The sequence below is a fragment of the Momordica charantia genome, assembly GCF_013281855.1.
Source record: "Momordica charantia cultivar OHB3-1 chromosome 8 unlocalized genomic scaffold, Mcharantia_2.0 BLBB01000008.1, whole genome shotgun sequence".
NCBI classification, from domain to species: domain Eukaryota; kingdom Viridiplantae; phylum Streptophyta; class Magnoliopsida; order Cucurbitales; family Cucurbitaceae; genus Momordica; species Momordica charantia.
Window position 1 is genome coordinate 34,826,941 of NW_028275166.1, and position 22,620 is coordinate 34,849,560.

General features: G+C 35.6%; 2 protein-coding genes across 3 annotated transcripts; one reads left to right on the forward strand and one right to left on the reverse strand.

Annotated features, from left to right (window-relative positions):
- Positions 1 to 219: 219 nt before the first annotated feature.
- LOC111021909 (phosphatidylglycerophosphate phosphatase PTPMT2) lies at positions 220 to 2,979 on the forward strand. Its single transcript, XM_022299035.2, has 6 exons — positions 220 to 819; positions 1,370 to 1,492; positions 1,734 to 1,827; positions 1,927 to 2,009; positions 2,143 to 2,232; positions 2,421 to 2,979. Exons 1-6 carry the CDS (start codon positions 625 to 627, stop codon positions 2,688 to 2,690), a joined length of 855 nt encoding a protein of 284 aa, XP_022154727.1. The 5' UTR covers positions 220 to 624; the 3' UTR covers positions 2,691 to 2,979.
- A 12,255-nt stretch (positions 2,980 to 15,234) lies between these two features.
- Positions 15,235 to 21,547, reverse strand: LOC111021908 (NAC domain-containing protein 75). 2 transcript variants are annotated; one of them, XM_022299033.2, is made up of 7 exons: positions 21,447 to 21,547; positions 19,788 to 20,026; positions 19,512 to 19,698; positions 18,248 to 18,870; positions 17,069 to 17,323; positions 16,814 to 16,927; positions 15,235 to 15,830 (listed from the first exon to the last, which is right to left on the reverse strand). In XM_022299033.2, exons 2-7 carry the CDS (start codon positions 19,923 to 19,925, stop codon positions 15,738 to 15,740), a joined length of 1,410 nt encoding a protein of 469 aa, XP_022154725.1. In that variant the 5' UTR covers positions 19,926 to 20,026; positions 21,447 to 21,547; the 3' UTR covers positions 15,235 to 15,737. The 2 variants fall into 2 exon arrangements, with proteins under 2 accessions (XP_022154725.1, XP_022154726.1); XM_022299034.2 differs by lacking the exon at positions 21,447 to 21,547 and adding an exon at positions 20,161 to 20,656.
- Between the last annotated feature and the right edge of the window lie 1,073 nt (positions 21,548 to 22,620).

Below are 22,620 nucleotides of genomic sequence, written 5' to 3' on the forward strand. Positions count from 1 at the left end.
ATAATGAAATAATTATTTGTTAATTTAAACCGTAGTTTTTTCTAGAAATATCGATCTGATATCAACCTCTCATCAATATTTTTATCAAATTAAAACTTCTATATTTCTACCGTAAAATTTTTGAAAAATAGATTTTTTTTTTGGTACGGAAAATAGAGATACTTAGCAACTAAGTTATATTCGTTCCACCTCACACCAAATTGGGGTAAGAATTGTTTCCGTACGGGGAAATTTGGTGTGTGCGGATTAGAAAGCTTCTTCGATCTTCACCATTGACTATTATTTGTTCAGTTTCCATTTAATTTGCATTCTGCGGATGATTCCCTATTATTCCATCACTCATACTTCACACAATCTTTAATTTCAATTTCAATTTCAATATCTTGCCCACTCAAATTCCTTCTTTCCCTTTCCATTCGATTCCCTTCTGCACCAGTTTCCCAACACTTCCGATCCTCACCCATTCATGTAATTATCACATTCCTTTGCCATCGAGCAGGGGAAATTTTCATTTCTACTGAAAATTGAAATCGTGGTTCGATTCTTCCCCCGAGTGCGAGGAATTTGGGTTTCCTGATTTGGGGTTTTGATTTCATCATCTGGGTATTGGAAATTGCTGCTGGGATGAAGATCGTGGAATTGGAAGACGCGGGGAATGATCGGGATAACGAGGTCGGTAGTGGTCAGATTGTGAAGGTCGATGCCAAGAGAGCGTTGGTTGGGGCTGGGGCTCGGATTCTGTTTTACCCTACCCTTTTGTATAACGTGCTTCGGAACAAAATGGAATCTGAATTCAGATGGTGGGATGAAGTCGATCAGGTGGGTTTGATTACATTTCTACGTTTTCTTTGTATTCTGATTTCGGCCGAAGACCAAATTGATGAAGAATTTGTTTTCATCGGAATTGAAATAATTGCCTTGGTTATCTTCTTGCTCGTATTAACTTTCTGATTCTATCTCTGAAGTTTGAAGGTGTTTTGAGTTGTTTGACTTTGAGGTTGGGATGATTTTTAGGATCAGAGACATTTATTATCTGATTATCTCCACTCTATGCTGCTTAGATGAGCCTAGTGTGTGGCTGGAGTAACCTTTTTGTGGTTGAAATTTGTATGTATGATGGATTTGAATAACTTGATAGTCAGAATCTATGGATTTGATGATCAGAATATAATAAGACTGTATTCTTCAATCACAATACTTTATGGAGTTTATGCACTGTATAAAAACCATTGATTTCAAGCAATCAAATGAATTTGTTTGTTTGTCTTTATAATTTTTTTGTTGCAGATTCATCTCTGCATTGTACTGATCAATAATTTTCCATCCGGTGTCCTGTTATTAATGCCAATGCCTTTGTTTGCCTTTCCAGTTTCTGTTGCTGGGTGCAGTGCCCTTCCCCAAAGATGTGCCGAGATTGAAGCAGCTCGGTGTTGGTGGCGTTATCACTCTCAATGAATCTTATGAAACACTAGTTCCATCTTCCTTATATTATGTGAGTCTTTTTTTTTTTTTTTTTTTTTTTTTTTTTTTTTTTTTTAATTCGGAGTTCTGTTTTCTTTTACTCAGAACCCGAGAAATTTTGATGTTCCTTAAAAGAAAGCTCAATTTCAGTTTATCACTCTATCCATAGGTATACTTGTCCCTAATAGTGAAGAGTTTTCTTTCTTATTTATTTCTTAATCATTTTATGCTTGAAAGTGGCACTAATGGGCTGACTGTTGAATGTTCTGCAGCGCCATGGAATTGACCACTTAACAATCCCCACGAGAGACTATTGTTTTGCTCCTAAATTTTCTGATATTAGCCGAGCTGTGGACTTTATTCACAGTGAGTTATTTTCATCGCTGTAATTCTTGTAGAGCTTCATTTCTTTCTCTGTTTCTTCTGACGGGTATGCTACAATTTTATATTTCGCCTCACCTTCAGGAAATGCATCGTGTGGTAAAACAACATACGTTCATTGTAAAGCAGGACGAGGACGGAGCACGACCATTGTGCTTTGTTATTTGGTAAAACCATGCTGTACCCTTCTGTGCAGAAGTTGTTATAACTTAGTGGGAAAAAGAATAATCATCTGTATTTCTAGAGTTCTGAACTTGCTCGAAGAGTGAAGATTTTGTTGATTTACTTTTTCTTTTTCAGGTCAAATACAAGCACATGACACCATCTGCTGCTCTGGAATACGTTCGCTCCAGAAGACCTCGAGTGTTGCTCGCCCCCTCACAGTGGGAGGTAAACAAATCACTCACTGGACTTGAAATTCTCGAGATCATAAGTTTGTTGACATTATAATAGTTTTGCTCTGTGACAAGCTTTTGGGATAACTTTTCATTTTTTGGGTTAAGCCATCTATGCTTTACATTATATTTTCTTCTGCTTTTTCTCATTTGTTGGTATCCATATGGTGTTACAATACCCAGGCTGTTCAAGAATACAGCAACCGCGGACCAGTTACGAGTTCATGGTCAACCTCAGGAGGGGATGCAGTCCTCATTACAAAAGCCGATCTAGAAGGATATCACAGTACGTGCAACGACAGTGCAGGTAGAGAACTCGCAATTGTCACTAGGGTGGCTAAGGCGAAGCCCATGATAGCAAGGTTGTCCTGCCTCTTTTCCTCTTTGAAAGTTCCTGGCAGTGGTGGATCTCTTATCAAACGTTTGCCCGTGTCGGAGGCTCGTGCGTGTTGATGGCTGGCTGACCTGGCTGGACCATAGCACACCCCTGCTCAAGCGTTTCAACCTGCTTTTGTATGGAAGTGTCATGGGAGTATAAGAATCAAACCGAACCGAGAAGAAAGGATTGAATGCCACGGTCCATTTGAACGCTCATCAGTGATTATTAGGTTGTACATAAGTGGTACATCAAAATCTTCCCTTCCCTTGAATCATCCGCTTGAGAAAACCTTGTGGTTTGTGCTGAAGGAAAATATTCAAAGCTTGTTTGGTATGGAGTAAAAAAAAAAAGGAAGTTTCTTTCTTCTTCCTGTCAACAGCACCAAAACCAAGCAGCCATGTAAATTTACGATCACTCTTACTCACTTTGCTTAGGCCACTGGTGAAACTAATATTCCAACCCCTAAATACAAAAGTCTACCCGAGAGAAGTCGATCCACATCAGCTTAGCGCAGCTCAATTGGTCAATTGGTCAAGTCTAAATCCATTTTCCTTCTCAATTGGTGGTTTCTGCTTACTTCTAATTTAGTTTTTTTTTTTTAAGTTGAAATTTAGTTTTTAGGATATGTTAAACCTGATAAATAATTATCCTAAACTATCGTTTCCATCGGCTTCAATAACTCACCAATTTCTTATTATTTTTTACACGAACTTAAACTTTTATTATATTTAACTAACAAAGTTACTGGACACTTAAAAAATACATCAATATGGTAAGGTAACAATAGGGACTATTTGCCAAATTGAAACTTTGGACCAAAAGATATTGAAACTTTTGAAATTATATGTCCTAAGTTGATAAGAAGCTATTTAGGGACTAATTAAATTAATTGGATTTAATTCTCAACAATAATTACGTAATGTATCCATGTGGTGTGGTCTGTCTGGTAATGGGTCTATGTCAAAATTTGTACCACATGGTTGCAGATAAGATAATTAAAGTCAGTTCGTGACCAAATTTTCGAAGTTTGGTTGATTGCTTTTTCCTATGCTGATTTTGGATATTTCTTACCATTGTTTTCATTTCACGTGACTTTATTCTTTAACTTACTTCCTAATGCATTAAAACCATATTGTAAAGTCTTTAACTTACTTCCTAATGCATTAAAACCATATTGTAAAGTTTTAAGGCTGACCTAACTAGTACACTGTAAAACAAATGCATCCAAGAGAAGGATTTGGAAGGTCGAGAAATGATTTGTAATTGCTCAATCAAAGTTGATCATGAGCATGATGTTATGTATTGACTTATATAGAAAATGTTTACATGAATGAAAGGAAAGTAATTACATAAGGTTACATGTGAATAAAAGGAAATAATCAATAAATGTTGATTGATACATAATTGGAAAATATCATCACAGTAGCCAAAGATACCGCTGTAAATATTCCTCCATAATTGACAGCAACTATATGGTGGTTGTGAGCTGTAAAACTTGTGATTGATAGCAATGGAGTTATTTGGATTCCTTAACATCCCCCCTCAAACGAGAGGGTGAGTTGACTACACCGAGTTTGGCTTGAAGATCTGAGAACTTGGTTTCAGATAGTGCTTTAGTGAGGCAGTCGGCTATTTGATCGGCAGAAGGGACATAACGAACGTCAAGCTTTTTGTCTAGAACCTTATCACGAACAAAGTGAACATCCAATTCGACGTGCTTGCTTCGGGAATGGAAGACTGGATTTGCTGCTAATGATAATGCACTGATGTTGTCACACCATACAATAGATGTACTGACTGTAGGAACATGTAATTCATGTAAGAGAGACTCAATCCATGATATTTCAGCTGCTACAAGAGCTAATGATCGATATTCGGCTTCTGTGCTAAACCTGGCAACAACATGTTGTTTTCTAGACGTCCAAGAGATAAGAGACGCTCCAAGAAATACACAATATGCAGCTATGGACTTTCGATCATCAGGACAGCATGCCCAATCTGCATCACAGTATGCCACTAAACTAATTTTTTATGATGGCGCAATATGCAAAGCATGAAACATAGTACCTTTTAAGTATCTAAGAACTCGTTTTGCCGCTTGCCAATGGACCGTGGTTGGCTGCTGTAAGAACTGACTCAGTTTATTGATGATAAAAGATATCTCCGGTCTGGTGTTTGTGAGATATTGGAGTGCACCAATTAAACTCCTATATTCTGTGGGATTGTCCAGAGGAACACCATCTGCTTTGGAGAGAATTTTGCCAACGGTAGCAGGGGTGGGGCATGGCTTGAAGTGCTGGAAATTCATTCTGCGAAGGAGATCAGAGATGTACTTGGTTTGACTCAAGTAAAGTCCATGGCTATCCCTGTAAACTTCAATTCCAAGGAAATAAGACAAATTTCCAATGTCTTTCAAGGCAAATTGATGATTTAGTTCACAGATAAACTTCTGAATAATGTTAACATTGTTTCCGGTGACGACAATGTCATCAACATATATTAATAGAAATAGTGAAGTACCACCGGATTTGAAAAAGAATAGGGATGAATCTGCCTTAGAAGTTTGAAAACCCCATCCATTTAAGACCCCCTTGAGCTTATCAAACCAAGCCCGAGGAGCTTGCTTCAATCCATACAAGGCTTTGTTTAATTTGCAAACATGTTGGGGACAAGTCGAGTCAGTAAAGCCCTCGGGTTGAGCCATGTAGACTGATTCTTCCAGGTTACCATTTAGGAAGGCATTGTTGATGTCAAGTTGTCTGATACACCAATTTAATGAAATAGCAATACTGAGAATAATTCGGATAGTAGAGGACTTTACCACTGGACTAAACGTTTCTTGAAAGTCAATTCCAGGAGTTTGGTGAAAGCCTTTGGCAACTAATCTTGCCTTGTGACGTTGGATGCTCCCATCAGAATTGTATTTCAACCGAAACACCCACTTGCATCCGACCAAGTTGTGAGATTTGTTAGGAGGAACAAGATTTCATGTCGAGTTGTGGTGCAAGGCTTGTATTTCATCAAGCATAGCTTGTTTCCATTCTTTGACTGTCAATGCATCTTTAACCGATAAAGGTTCGGTAAATGCAGAGCATGTAGTGACATTAGAGGAGGAAGCCAAATAATTTTTTATTTTTGGCTTAAAAATGCTACTTTTAGACCTTGTCTGCATTGGGTGGGAGGGAGGTTGAATGACAGATTCATGTTGGCTAATAGGTTTTGATGGGGAATTTTGAACTTGATCATCGGGGTTGTTATTTGATAGTTCAATGGCTTCAACATCAGTGCAAGCTATACCATTTCCACAACTTGATAGTCCAGGATCTTCAACATCAGAGCAAGCTATACCATTTCCACAAACATTAGTAGCGGCAGTAGAATTAACAACCAAATTTTCTTGTTGACTTACAGACTTTGAGGGAGAACTTTGTTTTGCAGGAGTTGCTAAGTTTGTGACTGTACCAACTGGATTGGAGTGACTTGTTTGACTCATTTGTGGAAGTAAAGTATGATTTGTGGATGATGGATTTTGAGGACTGATCAAATGACTTGGGGAATTCATCAAAGTGATAATTGTTTCACAAGGGCTCTCATTTGGGGAGATTGTTTTGAAGAAGCCAGTTTGAAAGGGAAACTCGGACTCATTGAAGATAACACTCCTAGAAATATACAATCTTGCACTTGAACTCAAACATGTGTAGCCTTTATGAATGTCACTATAACCTAAGAACACACATTTGGTTGAGTGAAATTGAAATTTGTGAGTTTGGTATGGTCTTAGGCAAGGAAAACATGCACACCCAAAGACTTTAAAGAAGTTGTAGTCTGGTGCAATTTTGTAGGCTTTTTCCCAAGGTGAGATGTTATTTAGGATAGGAGTGGGAAGTCGATTTATGATGTAGGTAGCTGAATAGAAAGCGTCCCACCAATATCGTAAGGGCATGGATGCTTGAGCAAGGAGTGTTAAACCCATTTCCACTATGTGCCTATGTTTTCTCTCAACAATCCCATTTTGTTGACTGGTGTGAGGGCATGGATGTCTAAATTCAACTCCAATTTCTTTAAGATATGGAACAAAGGTTCGAAACTCCCCTCCCCAATCAGTTTGAAGGGTTTTGATCTTTCTTTCAAACTTATTTTCTATCCATTTGTGATATTGTTTGAAAGCTATCAATGCATCATATTTTTGTTTAAGAGGAAAAATAGAAGTTAGGCGAGTGAAATCATCTACGAAGCTAATGTAAAATCTGTAGTCTGTGGTGGATGGAATTGGTGATGGTCCCCGAAGATCACAATGTATGAGTTCAAGTGGAGTTAATGTATGAGATTTTGACTTATTGAAGGGTAGTATATGTGATTTGCCATATTGACATGCATCACAAAAATTTCTGTTTTCATTGAAATAAAATTTTGGATCACAAGACTTTGACACGAGATTCAAAACTTTATCAGATAAATGGCCTAATCTTTGATGCCAAAGATTGCTCAAAGATGTGAATTTTTTGACAGAATTTAACTGACTTGGACGAAAATTGACAGCTTTATTTGAAGCAGAAAAATGTGCTTTAGGCTTTGGAAGATCCAACTGATAGAGTCCTTCACTAAGCCTCCCCTCCAGTATGGTTCTCCCGGATTGCTTGTCCTTAACACAACAACAATTTGAGTCAAAAACAACAATTACATGATTGTCTGCAGTCAATTGAGAGATACTTGGAAGATTTCTTTTGATGTGTGGAACCAGCAACATATTTTTCAAGTTTAAACTCAAGTTATTTTGAGACTTTGATTTAACAAGAGTAGATCCAACATGAGTAATTGGTAACTTAGAACCATTACCTACTGTCAGCATTTCATTACCATTGTACTCATCTTTTTGTCCAAGGTAGGTGACATCATTTGTAGTGTGGTTGGTTGCCCCACTGTCCATAAGCCAATTTTGGTCATTCACAACATTTGGGGTTGCCATAAAAGCTCCTGAAGCCTTGTTGTTTGCTTATGGTGTGCTGCCCATGTAATTTTCATCAAGTCTATGGTAGCAAATTGTAGCAGAGTGTCCAAATTTTCCACAAACTTGGCAGGTTGGTTTGGAGTTTCCTCTTTGGTATGTGTTCTGGCCTCCTCTGCCTCCTCTGCCACGGTTGTTTCCTCTTTGATTTCTTTCTTATCCGCGATTTTGATTTTGGTAGTGAGACCTTCCTCCTTGATTAAAGCTCCTATTTGAGGCATAGTTGGCTGATGCATTTGTGACATCAATGTTGTTGGTTACCACATTCAGATGAATGAGTGTGTTTTCAAAAGCTAGCAACGTGGCATGCATCTCTTGCCATGTCATATTTTCTTTTCCATTGATTTGGCAAGCTACCGGTAAATATTCTGCATCAAGACCCGTGAGAACATTAGTGATGAGAGAATTTTCACTTACCGGTTCGCCTGCTAGAGCAAGACTGTGAGCGAGTTGCTTCATTGTTGAAAGATATTTGCTCATTTTCAACTGATTTTTCCTCGTCATTTGAAGGTTTCTTTTCAGTTGGGTGATTCGGGCCTTGTTTGTTGCTCCATAGAGATCTTCTAGTGCTTTCCATACATCTCTAGATGTGCGTAGATTGAAGATGTCACAAGCCATATATGGCGTCATGGATCCATACAACCAGGCTAGGAGCGATTGATCTGTGGTAGACCATGAATCAAACGCAGGATTTGCAATGAGTGTGGTGGCATTTGCACCGGTACCTTGAATCATTTCTGGAGGTTGAGCAATTGTTCCCATAACGTAGCCATCAAGCTTTTGTCCACGAAGAGCAGCAGTAATCATGGATTTCCAGAGAAGATAATTCTTTTCATCCAACTTGACTGCCAATACTGTACTAAGTGGGTTGCCAAAGGGATTTGATGATATGGTGTTGTTAATTGCAGTGGCTATTGGCATTGCATTTAGGGTATTGAGATTTGAGGAGGAAGAACCTTCGGTGTCCATGGCGGCGTGAGCCTTGTGGCTCTGATACCAAGAGAAGAATTTGGAAGGTCGAGAAATGATTTGTAATTGCTCAATCAAAGTTGATCATGAGCATGATGTTATGTATTGACTTATATAGAAAATGTTTACATAAATGAAATGAAAGTAATTACATAAGGTTACATGTGAATAAAAGGAAATAATCAATAAATGTTGATTGATACACAATTGGAAAATATCATCACAGTAGCCAAAGATACCGCTGTAAATATTCCTCCATAATTGACAGCAACTATATGGTGGTTGTGAGCTGTAAAACTTGTGATTGATAGCAATGGAGTTATTTGGATTCCTTAACAATCCAACAAGATGCAGAAATTTTTTTTTGTGTAATTAAGTTGCTATAACTTTAGCACCCTTATAATTCGATCTATAAATAATAATAATAATAATCTTGATAAATAGAACTAATAATAAGGTTTTGACAGAATCAAATCCAAAAGAAAGTCTGCTGCAAAATCATCTAAACAGAAAATAATTGCAAAAAGAATTTTTCTTTTCTAATTTTTATTTTTTAAGAGTGGACCACGACCAAGTTGAGACACAATAATAGGACTCTTGAAAGTCAATATCTCCATTAGAAAAAACAAACAGAGAATGCTTATCCCAAAAAACTTGTGATACATTATAAATAAATGCTGGACGATTTTAACCCTACTATAATTTTCTATGATTTATGAGATCAACAAACAAGCTATATGTTTTGGTTATAAGGTTGGTGGTTCCAATTTTCATGACTTTCTCAATAAGGAATGAACTTACACTCGGAAGAATGAATTTAAAAATACTTTATAATATGTAAGCAAAAATTTAGACTATCTTTATAATAGTTTGAATTTCATAAAAATGGTTAACCAATGATCATCGTCATAATAATATTGAATTTGTTCGATGATTTAATTATTATAGCAAGTAATCAATTCTTAAAAGATTTATCCTAATATTAATTACATGTTGAGCAATTACAAGCAAACACACTAAATCTAGTCATGTGATAAAAGTCATTATAACTAGTCAGATAAGCAATCTAGTTTTTAACTAAAGCATACATTAATTAGTGATTTAATTTATTTGCAACAGATTGCCTTAATTATGTTCCTTAAAAAAAAGTATTTTTTACTCACGTACTTAATTAGTTTGGAATAACTTTTAACTTCTAAAATTTTAGTCATCAAATTACATCGTGAAATTTTATTCTCAAAATTTAGACTCCAACCATAACAAAAACATCCAAACTCAGCCATAAAATCATACCATCTTCTCCCACTCTCACTTGATTTTATTCGGAAAAAGTAGGCTTCTTAATTAATTAAGCACTTGAAGTTGATCGACAGTGATGTAGGTAACCTATGTTGTATTTGCTTGCCTGTTTGTCAATTGCTATAGCTTTCCTCCTACCTTTGCAGGTATATGTATCCGACACCCTATAGCTATGACATTATGCGTGTGTAGATCCTTGACAACACAGAGGAAGTCGGAGTAAAGATGGCGCATAGCTTTGGCGATCATCACAAAGTTGTCCAACCGATCCCATTTTTTGAGAGACTGACTTTCTTTGAAGAAAACAGGCTTTAGGAAAGTGGTTCAAGTAGCTCAGCTGGTTAGAGCAAAGGACTGAAAATCCTTGTGTCAGTGGTTCAAATCCACTTCTAAGCAAAGGGTCCTCTCGACTGGATGTTGGTCCAGCCTACTACGAGGATCCCGTATCCAGCAACCCAACCTAAAAAAAAGGGCATAAAAAAGTCTTATCTAGGTTGGAACTCGATGGTTCCCAACCCCTTTTCTCTAGACAAATGACTATCCCATTCCATTGCTGGAGAAAGAAGAATCCTCCATCTCCAAGTTGAACTCAGAGACCTAACCCCATTTTCTGTCTACCTCTCTTCGATAGATTCATCCATCTTTCTATTCATCCACAAATCTCACTGCACTGACTATAGTAAACTCCTTCTCGTTGTACTAAAATGGAGACGCAGGTAAGCTCACATAAGGGTCTGAGCTCCAGTGGATGAAGAGTCAGATGTGGGGTTGGCTCTCGAGCCTTTTCTTCCACCTCTCCTCTCCAATCATCGTTCGGGAACAAACACTTCGCCCCCATTCGAATTACGTTAGGAGGTCTTTCGCTTTTGCCAAATCTAGAGAGATACTACGAGTACTCTCAAAATGCTAGTTCTATTGGTGATGAAACTACTTGTTCGGGGCAAACTATAGGAACCACTATATTTTGGCTGTTCTCTAGATCTTCAAGCAAGATCTCTGTAAGAGAGTAGATGTTGGTATTCGAGCTAAAGCTCGAAACCTTTGATAAAAGCACTCGAGCAATTTAGTTGATGTTAAAGCATTTCAAACAACTAATTAGATTGGTATTTGGGAAGGATCCCACATTGAAAAGACAAGGGATCTTATATATAATAATAGACATGAACTACTTCTCTCCCACTGCCAATTGGTATTGAGATACAACTCCATGAATATTCATATGGTGTCCAAGCCCAAAACACTCAAATAGGCATCCGGTCAAAAAGTGAGATTCAACTAAGATCGATGAGCCAAAGATATCCTACGCGTACGCGTTGAAAAGATAAGAGACTTTAGTTTATAATAGACATAGGCGTTATTCCTGTCATTACTAATTAGTTTTTTAGATGGAATCCCATGAATATTAATAATATTTACAGGAGAAATTTGAAAAGAGTATATATATAATCCCAAAGAAAAGACCTTTTTTAAGGATGATTCCACCTACAATAATGATGTATAATAAGGGGTACGGTGAGAATTTTAGAATACTCTTTCTATACTATCTATATACTACCTCAAATATTGCAAAGCTTTCTTTATATTATTCGTGCCTTTTAAGTTTTATGAGATACATATATTACATCATATGTATTTAATTTTCATATATAAAAATACACTAAACTAAATAACTAAAAATTCATCTAATTTTGAATTGAAAAAGAGATCGATATAAAAATGAGGAACTATATATTTATATCCTAAATGTCCTAAATCTTCAAGATGGGTGTAAATAATCTCCTGAATATATGTTATATTTTCGAATATCATTTCATATTTAGTTCTTCTAGCTATCCAAATACATTATATATAAGATCCGTATAAGGGCTAATTACATTGAACTTCTCTTATACTTAGGGTTTAAGCAAGTACTTTACAAAATGTTTGGTCTAAATTAAACTAATACATGAAAGAGAGAATATATAGAATAGGATCCAATTAAAAAAATTGAATGGAAAAGGGGGGAAATTATGTCTATGGGCAGTGTGGAAGAATCCAATAAAAGCTTGGGTTTGGCCATGTTGTGATATTCCTCTTTGCACTAACTATAATTCTTGCTGCAACTTCTTTTTGGGACCAAATCTGCACACCAAAAAAGAAAATCCTTCTCTCTAGCTTTTCATTTATTTGTATTTTATTTCACGAAATCGATCCCATGTAGCTTATACTAGTAGATCCCTATAATCGAAACTCGTTGCCTTGACTGAACAACATTGTGACCAGCGCAGAACTCGAATTTGAGACCCCAACGACTTGTCACTGTGCCATATATTCACAACAATATTATATATAATTGATACATATTCTACTTTTCTACCTCTAAAATCAATCAAAATATCACTTTCTTTTAAGGTTCAGCTAATACATCACTTTTTTTTCCTTTTTTTTTTTATCATTTCAAGTGAATTTTAAAAGAGAGGTACATCCTTCTTTTTCCTAATATTCCCACCCACCATCCCTAATCCCCTTAGGATCTTCCTCTGTGTTCATTCTGACTTCTATTAAACCCTAGCTCACATTCTTCACAATTTTTCTTTATGATATATAATCTCGAACTTCGAGTTTGCTTATTTGTCTCTACTAAGCTCATGAGGACAACTTTCTAAATCTAGAACATTGCTATATAGGAAAATTCGTAGGATATTTTATGTCTTAGGTAGGTGAGAGATCACGATGATATGATTCGAATTAATAATCAAAAAATGTCTAGATTTGGCACCTTGATGATCTCTTAGATTATCATGCCAATTTAATCATGTGGGTCGTTGTATCCTATATATTGAGTATATTAGGGGAGGGAGGGGAAGAGAGGTCATTTTCAAATCAAAAAGTTTATTCTTGTCTTTCTCTCATTTTGTTCCTTTTTTTATTCCTTTTAGAAAATACAATGAAAAACAGCTACCAAATCAATCCCATTTTTATTAGAATAATATACTTACGTGGTAAGGATGTCTACTTTCCAGCAGAACCGAGCTTACGGGACCCGCTTAAATGGGGCGAGGACGGGAAGTTTTTTCCCGCCTCCTACATACTACGGGAATGGAGAATAATACGTTCCATATCCCCATTCTTCGTTCCACGCTCTACCTCACTTTTATATATATTAAAAAATCCTATTATTCTCTCTCAATATATATATAAAAATTGTATCCGACCATGTAAATGATGTTTTATTATAAAAAATTAAGCAATTAATTAAAAATTTCTTTAAAAAAATATTTGATTGAAAAATAATTTTAAAAAATAAAAAAATAAACGAGAAAAAATTCCTGGTGAATTTTCCGTGGACAATCCCACCTCGATTCTCATAAAATTTTGTGAGTAATTTCTCAAGATGGAGAATTAAATGGGGGCAGGGACGGGGCCCGCCTACGAACATCCTATTAGGTGCAAACGAGTAAGTAGGTATCTTTTTATATTCATCTCTTTATTGTCAAATTTTTAATGAAACTAAATATAATTCTTTTTATTATATATATATCAATTACCATGCAGGTCTTCTGAATCAAGAAGAAACCAGCATGCACCACGTTCCGCTCTCTCTCTTTTATCCAGAGAGAGAAGAGTTCACTTCTGTATCATATCCAATTATGTATATTAATTAATTACTGCAAAATAAAAAATAATTTAAAGTTGGAATCTGGAATAGAATAAAGCAGAAAAAGGAAGTTAAATTATGTCCCGACATACCAAAAAACAAGAAAACTGACATAAAGTATGAAACCCCCCACGTTATTCTTACACAGAGAGAAAAAATAAAAAGGAGATCTTCTAAATTAATAAAATTCGACCCCTCAACAAAGCAAAAACGACATGTCGGAACCCTACTCTTAGTCATAGTCTTGGTTCGACGAGAAAGAATAAAAAGTAGAAAATTCAAAAGCACATTCTGAGATATGGAGAGAGCCACCATGTCGTGATTTCCCATTGAGATGTACTCTAAAGTTCATTTGCTTTTTATGGGCCAAAAAAACATTATAACAGTGACATTGGAAGGAAAAAGAAAATCTTAAATAATATTGTCGAAGCTGGTTACAAATAACAAAGAAATAAATCAAATTTCACTCCTACCACCCAGCTCAAGCACAGTTTTCAAAACCGACACCCTGAATACGGTTTTTTCTGAACTCGAATAGCACGTTTTTTTTGTGGAATATATACAAAATGAAGAGACTTAGATAAAAGCACTCAAGTTAAGTGAAATGGTAGATAGATCATAATTACAAAATAGAAAGGATTTTGAGGATCAAAGAGAGACAGAAATTATAATGTCCTCTCGCAACGAGCCTGTGAATTAGGTTCTATTGTTGCGCTCCCACCAGACATGCCACAAAACGGCGCTAACCGTATTACTCCATAAAACCTCCCTTTGTCTTGTGAGTGGGGGGAGAGACTCTCACAAATGAAAAGATCAATCTGTCTGGGCAGCGCCGAGGATGTATGGAAAACAGCAAAAAGTCGATGCCAAAGACCAGCTGTGAGTGAGCAATGAGAATAGATGGTCCAAGCTTTCTGAGGCCGATTTGTAGAGAATACAACACCCAGGACCAACTATAAATTTGGGGCGCGACGCTGTAGCTTTTCCTGGGTGTTTAAAGCACGGTGAAGAATACACCAAATAAAGAACTTACATTTCAAACCTAGGTTTTCTAGATTCAAATTTTCTGAATCCTTCCACTTACCCTCTAAGTTTAAAATGTCGCACTTACACCTCAAACGCCTCCCAACAAAGAAATTAATAATATTTGAGGGAGAGGGTCATATAAACTAGCTAATGTACTGGATTTCATCTCACATTACAAATAATATTGAACTTCATTAGCTAATGTAGCTAATGTACTAGCTAGGGGAAGTAGAGAAGATAGATTAAAAAAAAAAAAAAAAAAAAAAAGAGGAGGGAATAGAGAAGATAACAAATAGAACTTCATTCAATTGAGAATTACTCCGAATACAAACTTAATAACATATTTATACTAATATCAATCCCTGAATAAATAGGAAATCTAATTCTAAACTACATCCTAACCTAAATCTAATTACAGTCCAAATAATATTGTCTAACATTGTCAATCTGACATTGCTAATTATAATTAAGAAGTTAATAATAATATAGTTACACAATGACTAGCTAGACAGCATCTAATTTTCTCCAAAGTGCTTACAAAGGTGAAGAGACCAAAAGTTTAGGCACTGAGAAAAATTCCTCAACTGAGATCTTTTGTTCAATTTTTATAATTGAGAGAGAAATTTTTAAACAATATTCTCTCTGTAATTCCATATATCTTCCTAAATAAGAACATAAATAATAATCAAATACAAGCTCAATGATATATATCAATTTCTGGTGTATTTCTGTGTAAAAAACAAAAACAAAAGGGTAAAAAAGAACAAAAGAAGAACTGTACAAAAATTAAAAGAAAGAATAATAAGGGTGATGAAGAAGATGATACTGTAATCATAAGGGTGATGATTTTCATGCAGATTTTCTTTGCTTTGACCCTTTGCCTTCTCCTCCAAAGCTGCACCCTTTCTTTTTTCTTCCTTTAGATTTCTTTTTTCTTTTTTCTTTTTTTCTTTCTTCTTTCCAGCATGGACTGTGTGTTTAAGAGAAAGCAAACAAAAAAAAAAATGGGATTATTTGTTTATGGCCTGAGGAGGGTTTTTTTTTTCAAGAGAAGCTACAAAGTAACAATGATGAGGATAATAATTTTGTCTCTGTGAGGAAGAAGAAGAAGAAGTTTGAGGGGTTTTTTTTTTCTCAAGATTTTTTTTTCTTTTTTTTTTTAAATGGTTCCTTTTTTTGCTTCTATCAATGATGATTTGGGTTGTCAGGGTCAGGCCAGAAAGGGGAGTACTTCATCCATTCTGCTGCTTCTTGAGGGTTATTTCCCATGCTTGACTCCTGCAAATACACAATACCAATATATTAAAATTAGGGTTTCATGTACTCTTATAATTTCCAAATTAAATTCCATTTCTGCCCAGGAAATAATAATTCTATCTCTATATAAATCATATTCTTCGTCACGAGAGTGTGCTAATGTAGACTTAATTCATTGGCTAAGATACCTCTACTTCTATTCAATGCCTAAAAACCGAAAGGGAAAGACGTACGAAAGTTGATACAAATTCAATATTAAAATATCCCTCGACTTAAAAGCTATTGCTTAGGCTACAAAATTAATAAAGTAAAAGAAATCTCCAATATTATTATAAACTCTAAAACACAATTCATATATCCTACAAAATCAGAGACATTCTTAATTTTAAAAAATGACAAAGTTGGAGATCCACCAAAACCCCAAAAATGGGAATGTTTAATTAACTTATGATATTAAGCAAAACTTCTGCCATTAAAGAAATGAAAACAAAAAGGACACCCACTATGGCTAGCAAAAGGAAGTTGAGATTTGTATTTCAAATTTTCAACTTTCTTTTTTTAATGGTTTTGAGGGAGCTGTTCCATTCCAAATTAAATGAAGCAGAATATATTCTCTTGTCTGGAGTTTGAGTTTTGCTTTTTCTATATCATAAAATAAAACACTAAAACTTAGATTCTAAGAAGAAAACTATAATAAAAGAAGAGATAAAAGAGAAAAAGGATGGCTGTTTCCATACCCTTTAATTCAAAATATAATACCAATAAAGAATTTGGTTTCTTTCCCTCTTTCTTTTATTCTATTTTATTTTGTTTCTCCTCAGCTTCCTTTTACATAAATATTCCTTCCCTCTATTTTTTAATATAATTAAGGTATCTTTTACATTCCTCATTTAATTTTTTCTTTTCCTTTTTCGAGTTCGAGTGAGATTCCAAGTTACTAAAACCTTAACCAATCGGGTATTATTAGGCAATTTTAGAATTGAAGTTTGAATTTAGAAACTTACTTCTTTGATATTAGATGAAGTGCAGCCCATAATGAGTTCTTCCAAACCAGAAGCAGACCTCCCTCCAATCTTATGATGATGTTGCTGCTGTTGTTCTTGCTGCTGTTGATGTTGCTGTAAAGAAAAAACCATAATCTTCTCTCACTTTTTTTCCTCTTCTCTCTTTCCTTAAAGCTTATAATATTCGAAAGTGAAAAGGGTTGTACGGTGACATATCTTTGTAAGTTTTCAGCTAAATTAACACCATATACGTACCTGAAAGCTTTCATTTTGCAGCATTAATGGAGAGACGCGGTACGAGTCGTGGTCGAGAATGATCGAGGAGTGGTGGAGCGGAGGCGGACAGATGATTGTGGAGATTGGATTCGAAGGACGGGTGACTTGAAAGGCAGTGGTCGCCATCGGATGGTGTTGGTGCTGCCGTTGCAAGTGGCGGTGGTGGTGGTGATGATCTCCAATCTCTTCGTTCGGAGTAGTTGCTCTTGCAGTTGAAGCCTCTCCAATCCCAACCTATGCATAGCTCAATTAGTTAATGCGTATATCATGACCAAAAATTATTGAAATCTCCATCTCATAATTCGTTAAACTAAAAAAACAACCAATTATTTAATTAATTTGCAAGCTTTTTTTTAATTATTATTTTCTTTGTTGTTTATGTTGTTTTCTAATGCTATTGTTTTGTCAATTTAACGTTACTATTTGGTGGGTAAGCAAGTCATATTTAGTTAGATGACAATTATAATGTTCCTAATAACTCAAATAAGGGCCAAGAAATTATGCTGCAAATGCAAGCAAAATGGGGTATCAGAAAACCTTACATGAAAAACTTTCCAAATTTGATTTCTTACTCTTTAAATTATTATTAAATCATAAAGATCTTAATTTGTTTCTAATTGGCCATATTCCAACCATACATTTATTTTGTCCTAATTATGGGATCATCCTCATTTTCTAATTCCTAAATAACTCTTTCCTTATATATTTCATTTTTCTTTCTCATGAAATATTTAATTCTTTCGGGTCAATCGACTTATTAAAACACAAATAATCTTTACCATCATTATTCTCACCCTTTTGTTTAAACTATAAAAATTTTAATTAAAAAATATGGAGGTTAAGAAATTAACTCTTGGCAAAACTTTTGTTCTCTTAAATATACTCAATACCTACGCATAAGTCAATGAATTAAAATGTTAATTACTTGAAATTCTCATATTTACCCTCGTTTGAACTCAAAAAAATAAAAAAATAAAAAATTTTGTTCCCTTTCAGATTGTTTTGAAAAAAAAAACAATAAGCTTATCAATTAAATTAACAAAAAAAAACACATTAGTGACAAAAATAAATAAATAAAAATGTTTGTTTCATTGGAAACAAAAAAGAAGTTAAAAAATGGAATAAGGTATAGAACGTGCATGGAATTAAAATACGAACCTCGTCGAAGCTTCTTCTAAACGGAGCAAAGCTAAAATGATCCGCTTTGAATTGATGAATATGCTCCAATCCGCCGTAATTAGAAATATGCGGCGGAGGACAAAGCCCTCCTCCGCCGCCGCCGCCGGCCACGGGGGACATCTCGTCTCTGTGGGTTGGCATCTCCCGAGAAGACGAACAACTCCCACTCCCACTCTCCCTTCTACTACTAAGAACAACATTAATGTCGGTGGTGGTGGCTTCGCCGGCGCCGGCGCCGGCGGCCTTCTCCGACGACCAGTTGCACTGACGTGGCTGAGTCTGGTAAAAAATCTTGGAAACCACGAGCTCGCCTTCTTTCTCCTCCTCGTGCTGCCCCAAATGGTATTGGTGCATCACCCAGTTGGTTTTTTCGGGTTTTCGGTTTTTTCCAAAGTTGGTATAAAGAACCAAGATTTTTTTGCAGCCCTTTTGGCGGCCGTTCACCATCACCGGCCGGGTTTTCCCCGTCTTGTGCCACCGCGTTTCGCCGCCGCCTCCGAAGTCGCATTCGGTTTGAATTTTCCTTCGCTTTCTTGTCCCTGTGGTGTAAGCTTTGGATGGCCTATGGAAGAAATGTCTGCTCAACCCATCTCTTGTAACTCCTGCCACCCATAACAAAAACAACCACCAGATTATTTCAAAATTCCCCCTTTTTTTTCTTTTTTTTAATATTACGTCACAAATACGAAAAATCTCATTTGAGATCTCATTTGAGAGACTCGAACAGATTCTATGTACCACTATTAGATACACGAGAGAATTTAAAATTTGTTTTTCAAACAAATGATTATTTAGATTGGATAGATTTTAAAACAGCCTAAATCAAACACTTTCAGGATACAGCCACATTGAATAATTGTTTCATAAATACAAAAAAAAAAAGAGATATTTGAACTTAAAACCAAGTCAAAATGGCAAATCATTTTTTTTTCAATTTAATAAATGTAGGAGTGAAAATTGAAACTTCCTTAAAGGAATAGAAGTAAGTATAGTCGAGAATATAAATTTTTTTTTTTAGAATCAAAGATTTAGCAAAATTCCAAGTTGGTTGGCTTAGGTGCAACCATATTAATGCAAAAATGGGGTTTCTCCTAAAGTCATATCCAACTTGAAAGGAAGAACAAATAAAAAAAAATATATGTATAAGGTAAGCAATATTAGAGGCAATTGTTTTTTGAAATTTGAGAAGAGAAATTCAAATTTTTGATGAATTAATAATTATAAAGAAAGCTAAACTGAGAACCTGGAAGCTTTTCAGGATGGGTATAACAAATCCCATCTTCTCCTTGAATTGTAGGAATGAACTCATCAATCAGAGGGTGAGACTTATTCTTCTCATCCTCTTTCCCTTCCACTTTTGCTTCCAAATGTTCTATCAGTTCTTGGTCTGTTGGGTCAAATTTCACTCCTGCTGGTAGACCTAACCAATCCTACAATACACATAATAACAATAATAATAATAATAAAATTAAAAAATTAAAATCGTATATCTCAGAGCAGGAGATTCTGTATTAGTTACCGGCTTGGCTTCGAGCTTGTGGCCGCAACCCGGGCACTGCTTGGATCCGCACTTGCGATGCTCCTCAAGCTTGGCATCTATGAGATCGGAGCTGGTGACGGAGGCGGTGGACCCCCCTAGATTGCTCTTCATACTCATGCTCACCCAAACGTCCTCCTCCTCTAGCTAATTTGCTGTGATTAAGATCTCCACGACGTCGTTTTGGAGGAGCAGTAGCAGCCGACTTTTCATATCCACGCCTGATCAATTAATTAATTGAAGAAGAAGAAGAAGGCCTCAAAATTAATCTACAACAAATTAACAAAACTTGCGTGTCATTAAATATTTTTCAAGAAAAAGAAAAAGAGGTGTTGAAATTGAAGCAAAAACTCACACGAGAGAGAGAGAGAGAGAGAGAGAGAAGAGAGGAAGAAGAAGAAGAAGAAGAGAGAAACGAAAAGAAAAGAAAAAAACCAGAATTTGCTCTCAACTTTAACTGAAGGAAGAGAGAGAGAGAGGGGAAAAGGAAAAGGGGTGAGGGTTCAAAACCTGAGCTTTAAGGGTTTTGGGGTAATTTTATTTTATTTGAGGGAGAGGGAAGAAGAAAGAAATGATATTATGTAGGCGGTTTGTGGGAAAAAGGGAACCACCAAAGAGACATACAGCAACCAAAAACCAAACTTGATTTTTCTCTTGTTTTGAACCTTGACTCACTACAAAAAGCCAAAACGGAAAACGCCCTAATTCTCACACCTACCTCTACCTCTATCTCTACTCTCACTCCAGGCCCAATTACTACACCACTATCACTCCCGACCAAAATGAGTATAGTTCGATGATAATTAACATATATTTCTAATTAAAAAGTTGTAAGTTCGATTTCTCATTTCCGTGTTATTTTTATATAAATAAATACTATCATTCTCACCGTTATTGGTTTCTTTTCCTTTTGTTAGCCCACACCCACGTCTCCATTTTCACTCATTTTTTTCAATTTAGTCTTCGTGGTTTATAAAGTTTTAGATTTGATTCTTATGTCCTTTTACATTTTTGTTGTTGATTTTGTGATTCTTATGTTCTTTTACATTTTTGTTGTTGATTTTATGATAAACTTACCTAATATGGTAGCTAATGTGTTATTAAATAGTTTAGAGGAAGAAATAGACCGAGAAGTTTCTAATTTCTCTTGTAAAAATTTTTAAATTAGAGTTGGAAATTAGAGTTTTCTTCTTTGAATTTATCTCAACTCACTAAATAGAACAACAGTTAGATGCCTAGTGGTTGGGCATCTATCTTCGTAACAACTATTAAATATTTGACTGTTTTTAGTTTTTTAAAAAATAATAAAAATATTTCATTTTCTATATTTCTCTCTTCTCAGAAATTGGTGAGCACAAACGAACATATAGGATAGATAGATTTGGGAGATGAAGATGGAAACAAACCGCTACCAACTTCAAGTGATAAACCTATACGTGGCAAAACCTAGCTTTGAGTACAAACTCAGATTATTCTGAGGAAAAATTATGAAAATATTACTACACCCCACCTTTTTTTTTCCTTTTCTTTTCTTTTTTTTTTCTTTTTTAACATTTTGCATGACTGTTTCACTTTTCAAGCCTATATTTCTTCATGTGGAAACCCTAGAGAGAGAGAGAGAGAGAGAGAGAGGAAACTCACATGGGTACTCAGCTGTGTGGTGCTGCTCATAATGCTTTTTAGCCATGAATGTTGCAGAGAGAGAGAGAAATATAGAAGGAGGTTGCTTGATATGCAAGGCAACAATGAGCGATGGACCACCACCACACCACCCCTTTTAATTACACATTTAATAATCATATCAACATAATTAATCCGAAATTTCAAAAATGAGGATTATATTAATTAGGGTTTGAGTGAAAACTGTGGACAGGCAAAGGGGGTGGAGCCCACAGGATATGACGTGGTCCAAGATTGGGGAAATCTTGTGGCCCACAAAAGCAATTTCATCAGATCATTGTGTTAGTCTTCACGTTTATAACATATACTCTTTCCTTTGCCCCTTTGGGCTCTGATTATCAGTCAACAACCAAATCATGATCATCAAACCCCTCTCTCTTAAATGATGCGTTCCCCTCCCCATGCCTTCCTCATTTTGTCTCGCATCCCTTTTCTTTCTTTCATTTTCTTTATATATTTCTTCTCAGGGACTACTCCATTTTCTTGTAGTTTAATTTGGTCAAACTACGAAGACTTGTGTGAGCATTCTCGTTTTCGCCTACTCGAAACAATGGGTGTGGTCGAGATCTGTACTTGATTTGATTAGCAGGGTTAAGAAAACTTGAATGCTAGGTGAATTCATTCATTTTTCTTCATGGTGTAGAAAGAATCATTTTAGGTGGCTATAGAGATATAAAGGGAGATAAAAGGAAAATGAGAGTTCTTAATTACGACAAATTAGCCCAGCGTCAAGCTCTTACAAAAAGAGGAGAATAAATCAGTGATCCATCAAAATATATGTCATTAGCTTGAAACGACACTACCATGTATTTGCATTTGAAAGACTCAAGTTAACAGAATTTTATTTTTGGCCTTATTGGTAGATCTTTTTCTTTTTCCACGTGGGAACGAGATTTCTCCATTTATATATATATAAGAACAAACTCACATTTCTCGAGATATGTACATTATGTTGGCATAAAACAAAGGAAACTTTATATTCACCAATCGTTTGAGGTTTAATTTTCATGCAACATACAACTTGTTAAACACCATAACAATGTTAGTTAGAGCAATTTGAATACGATCCTTAATTGTTTTAACATGTTGGTACCAAGATAATTGCTCTTTTCTTTCCATCCATATCTGTTGATTT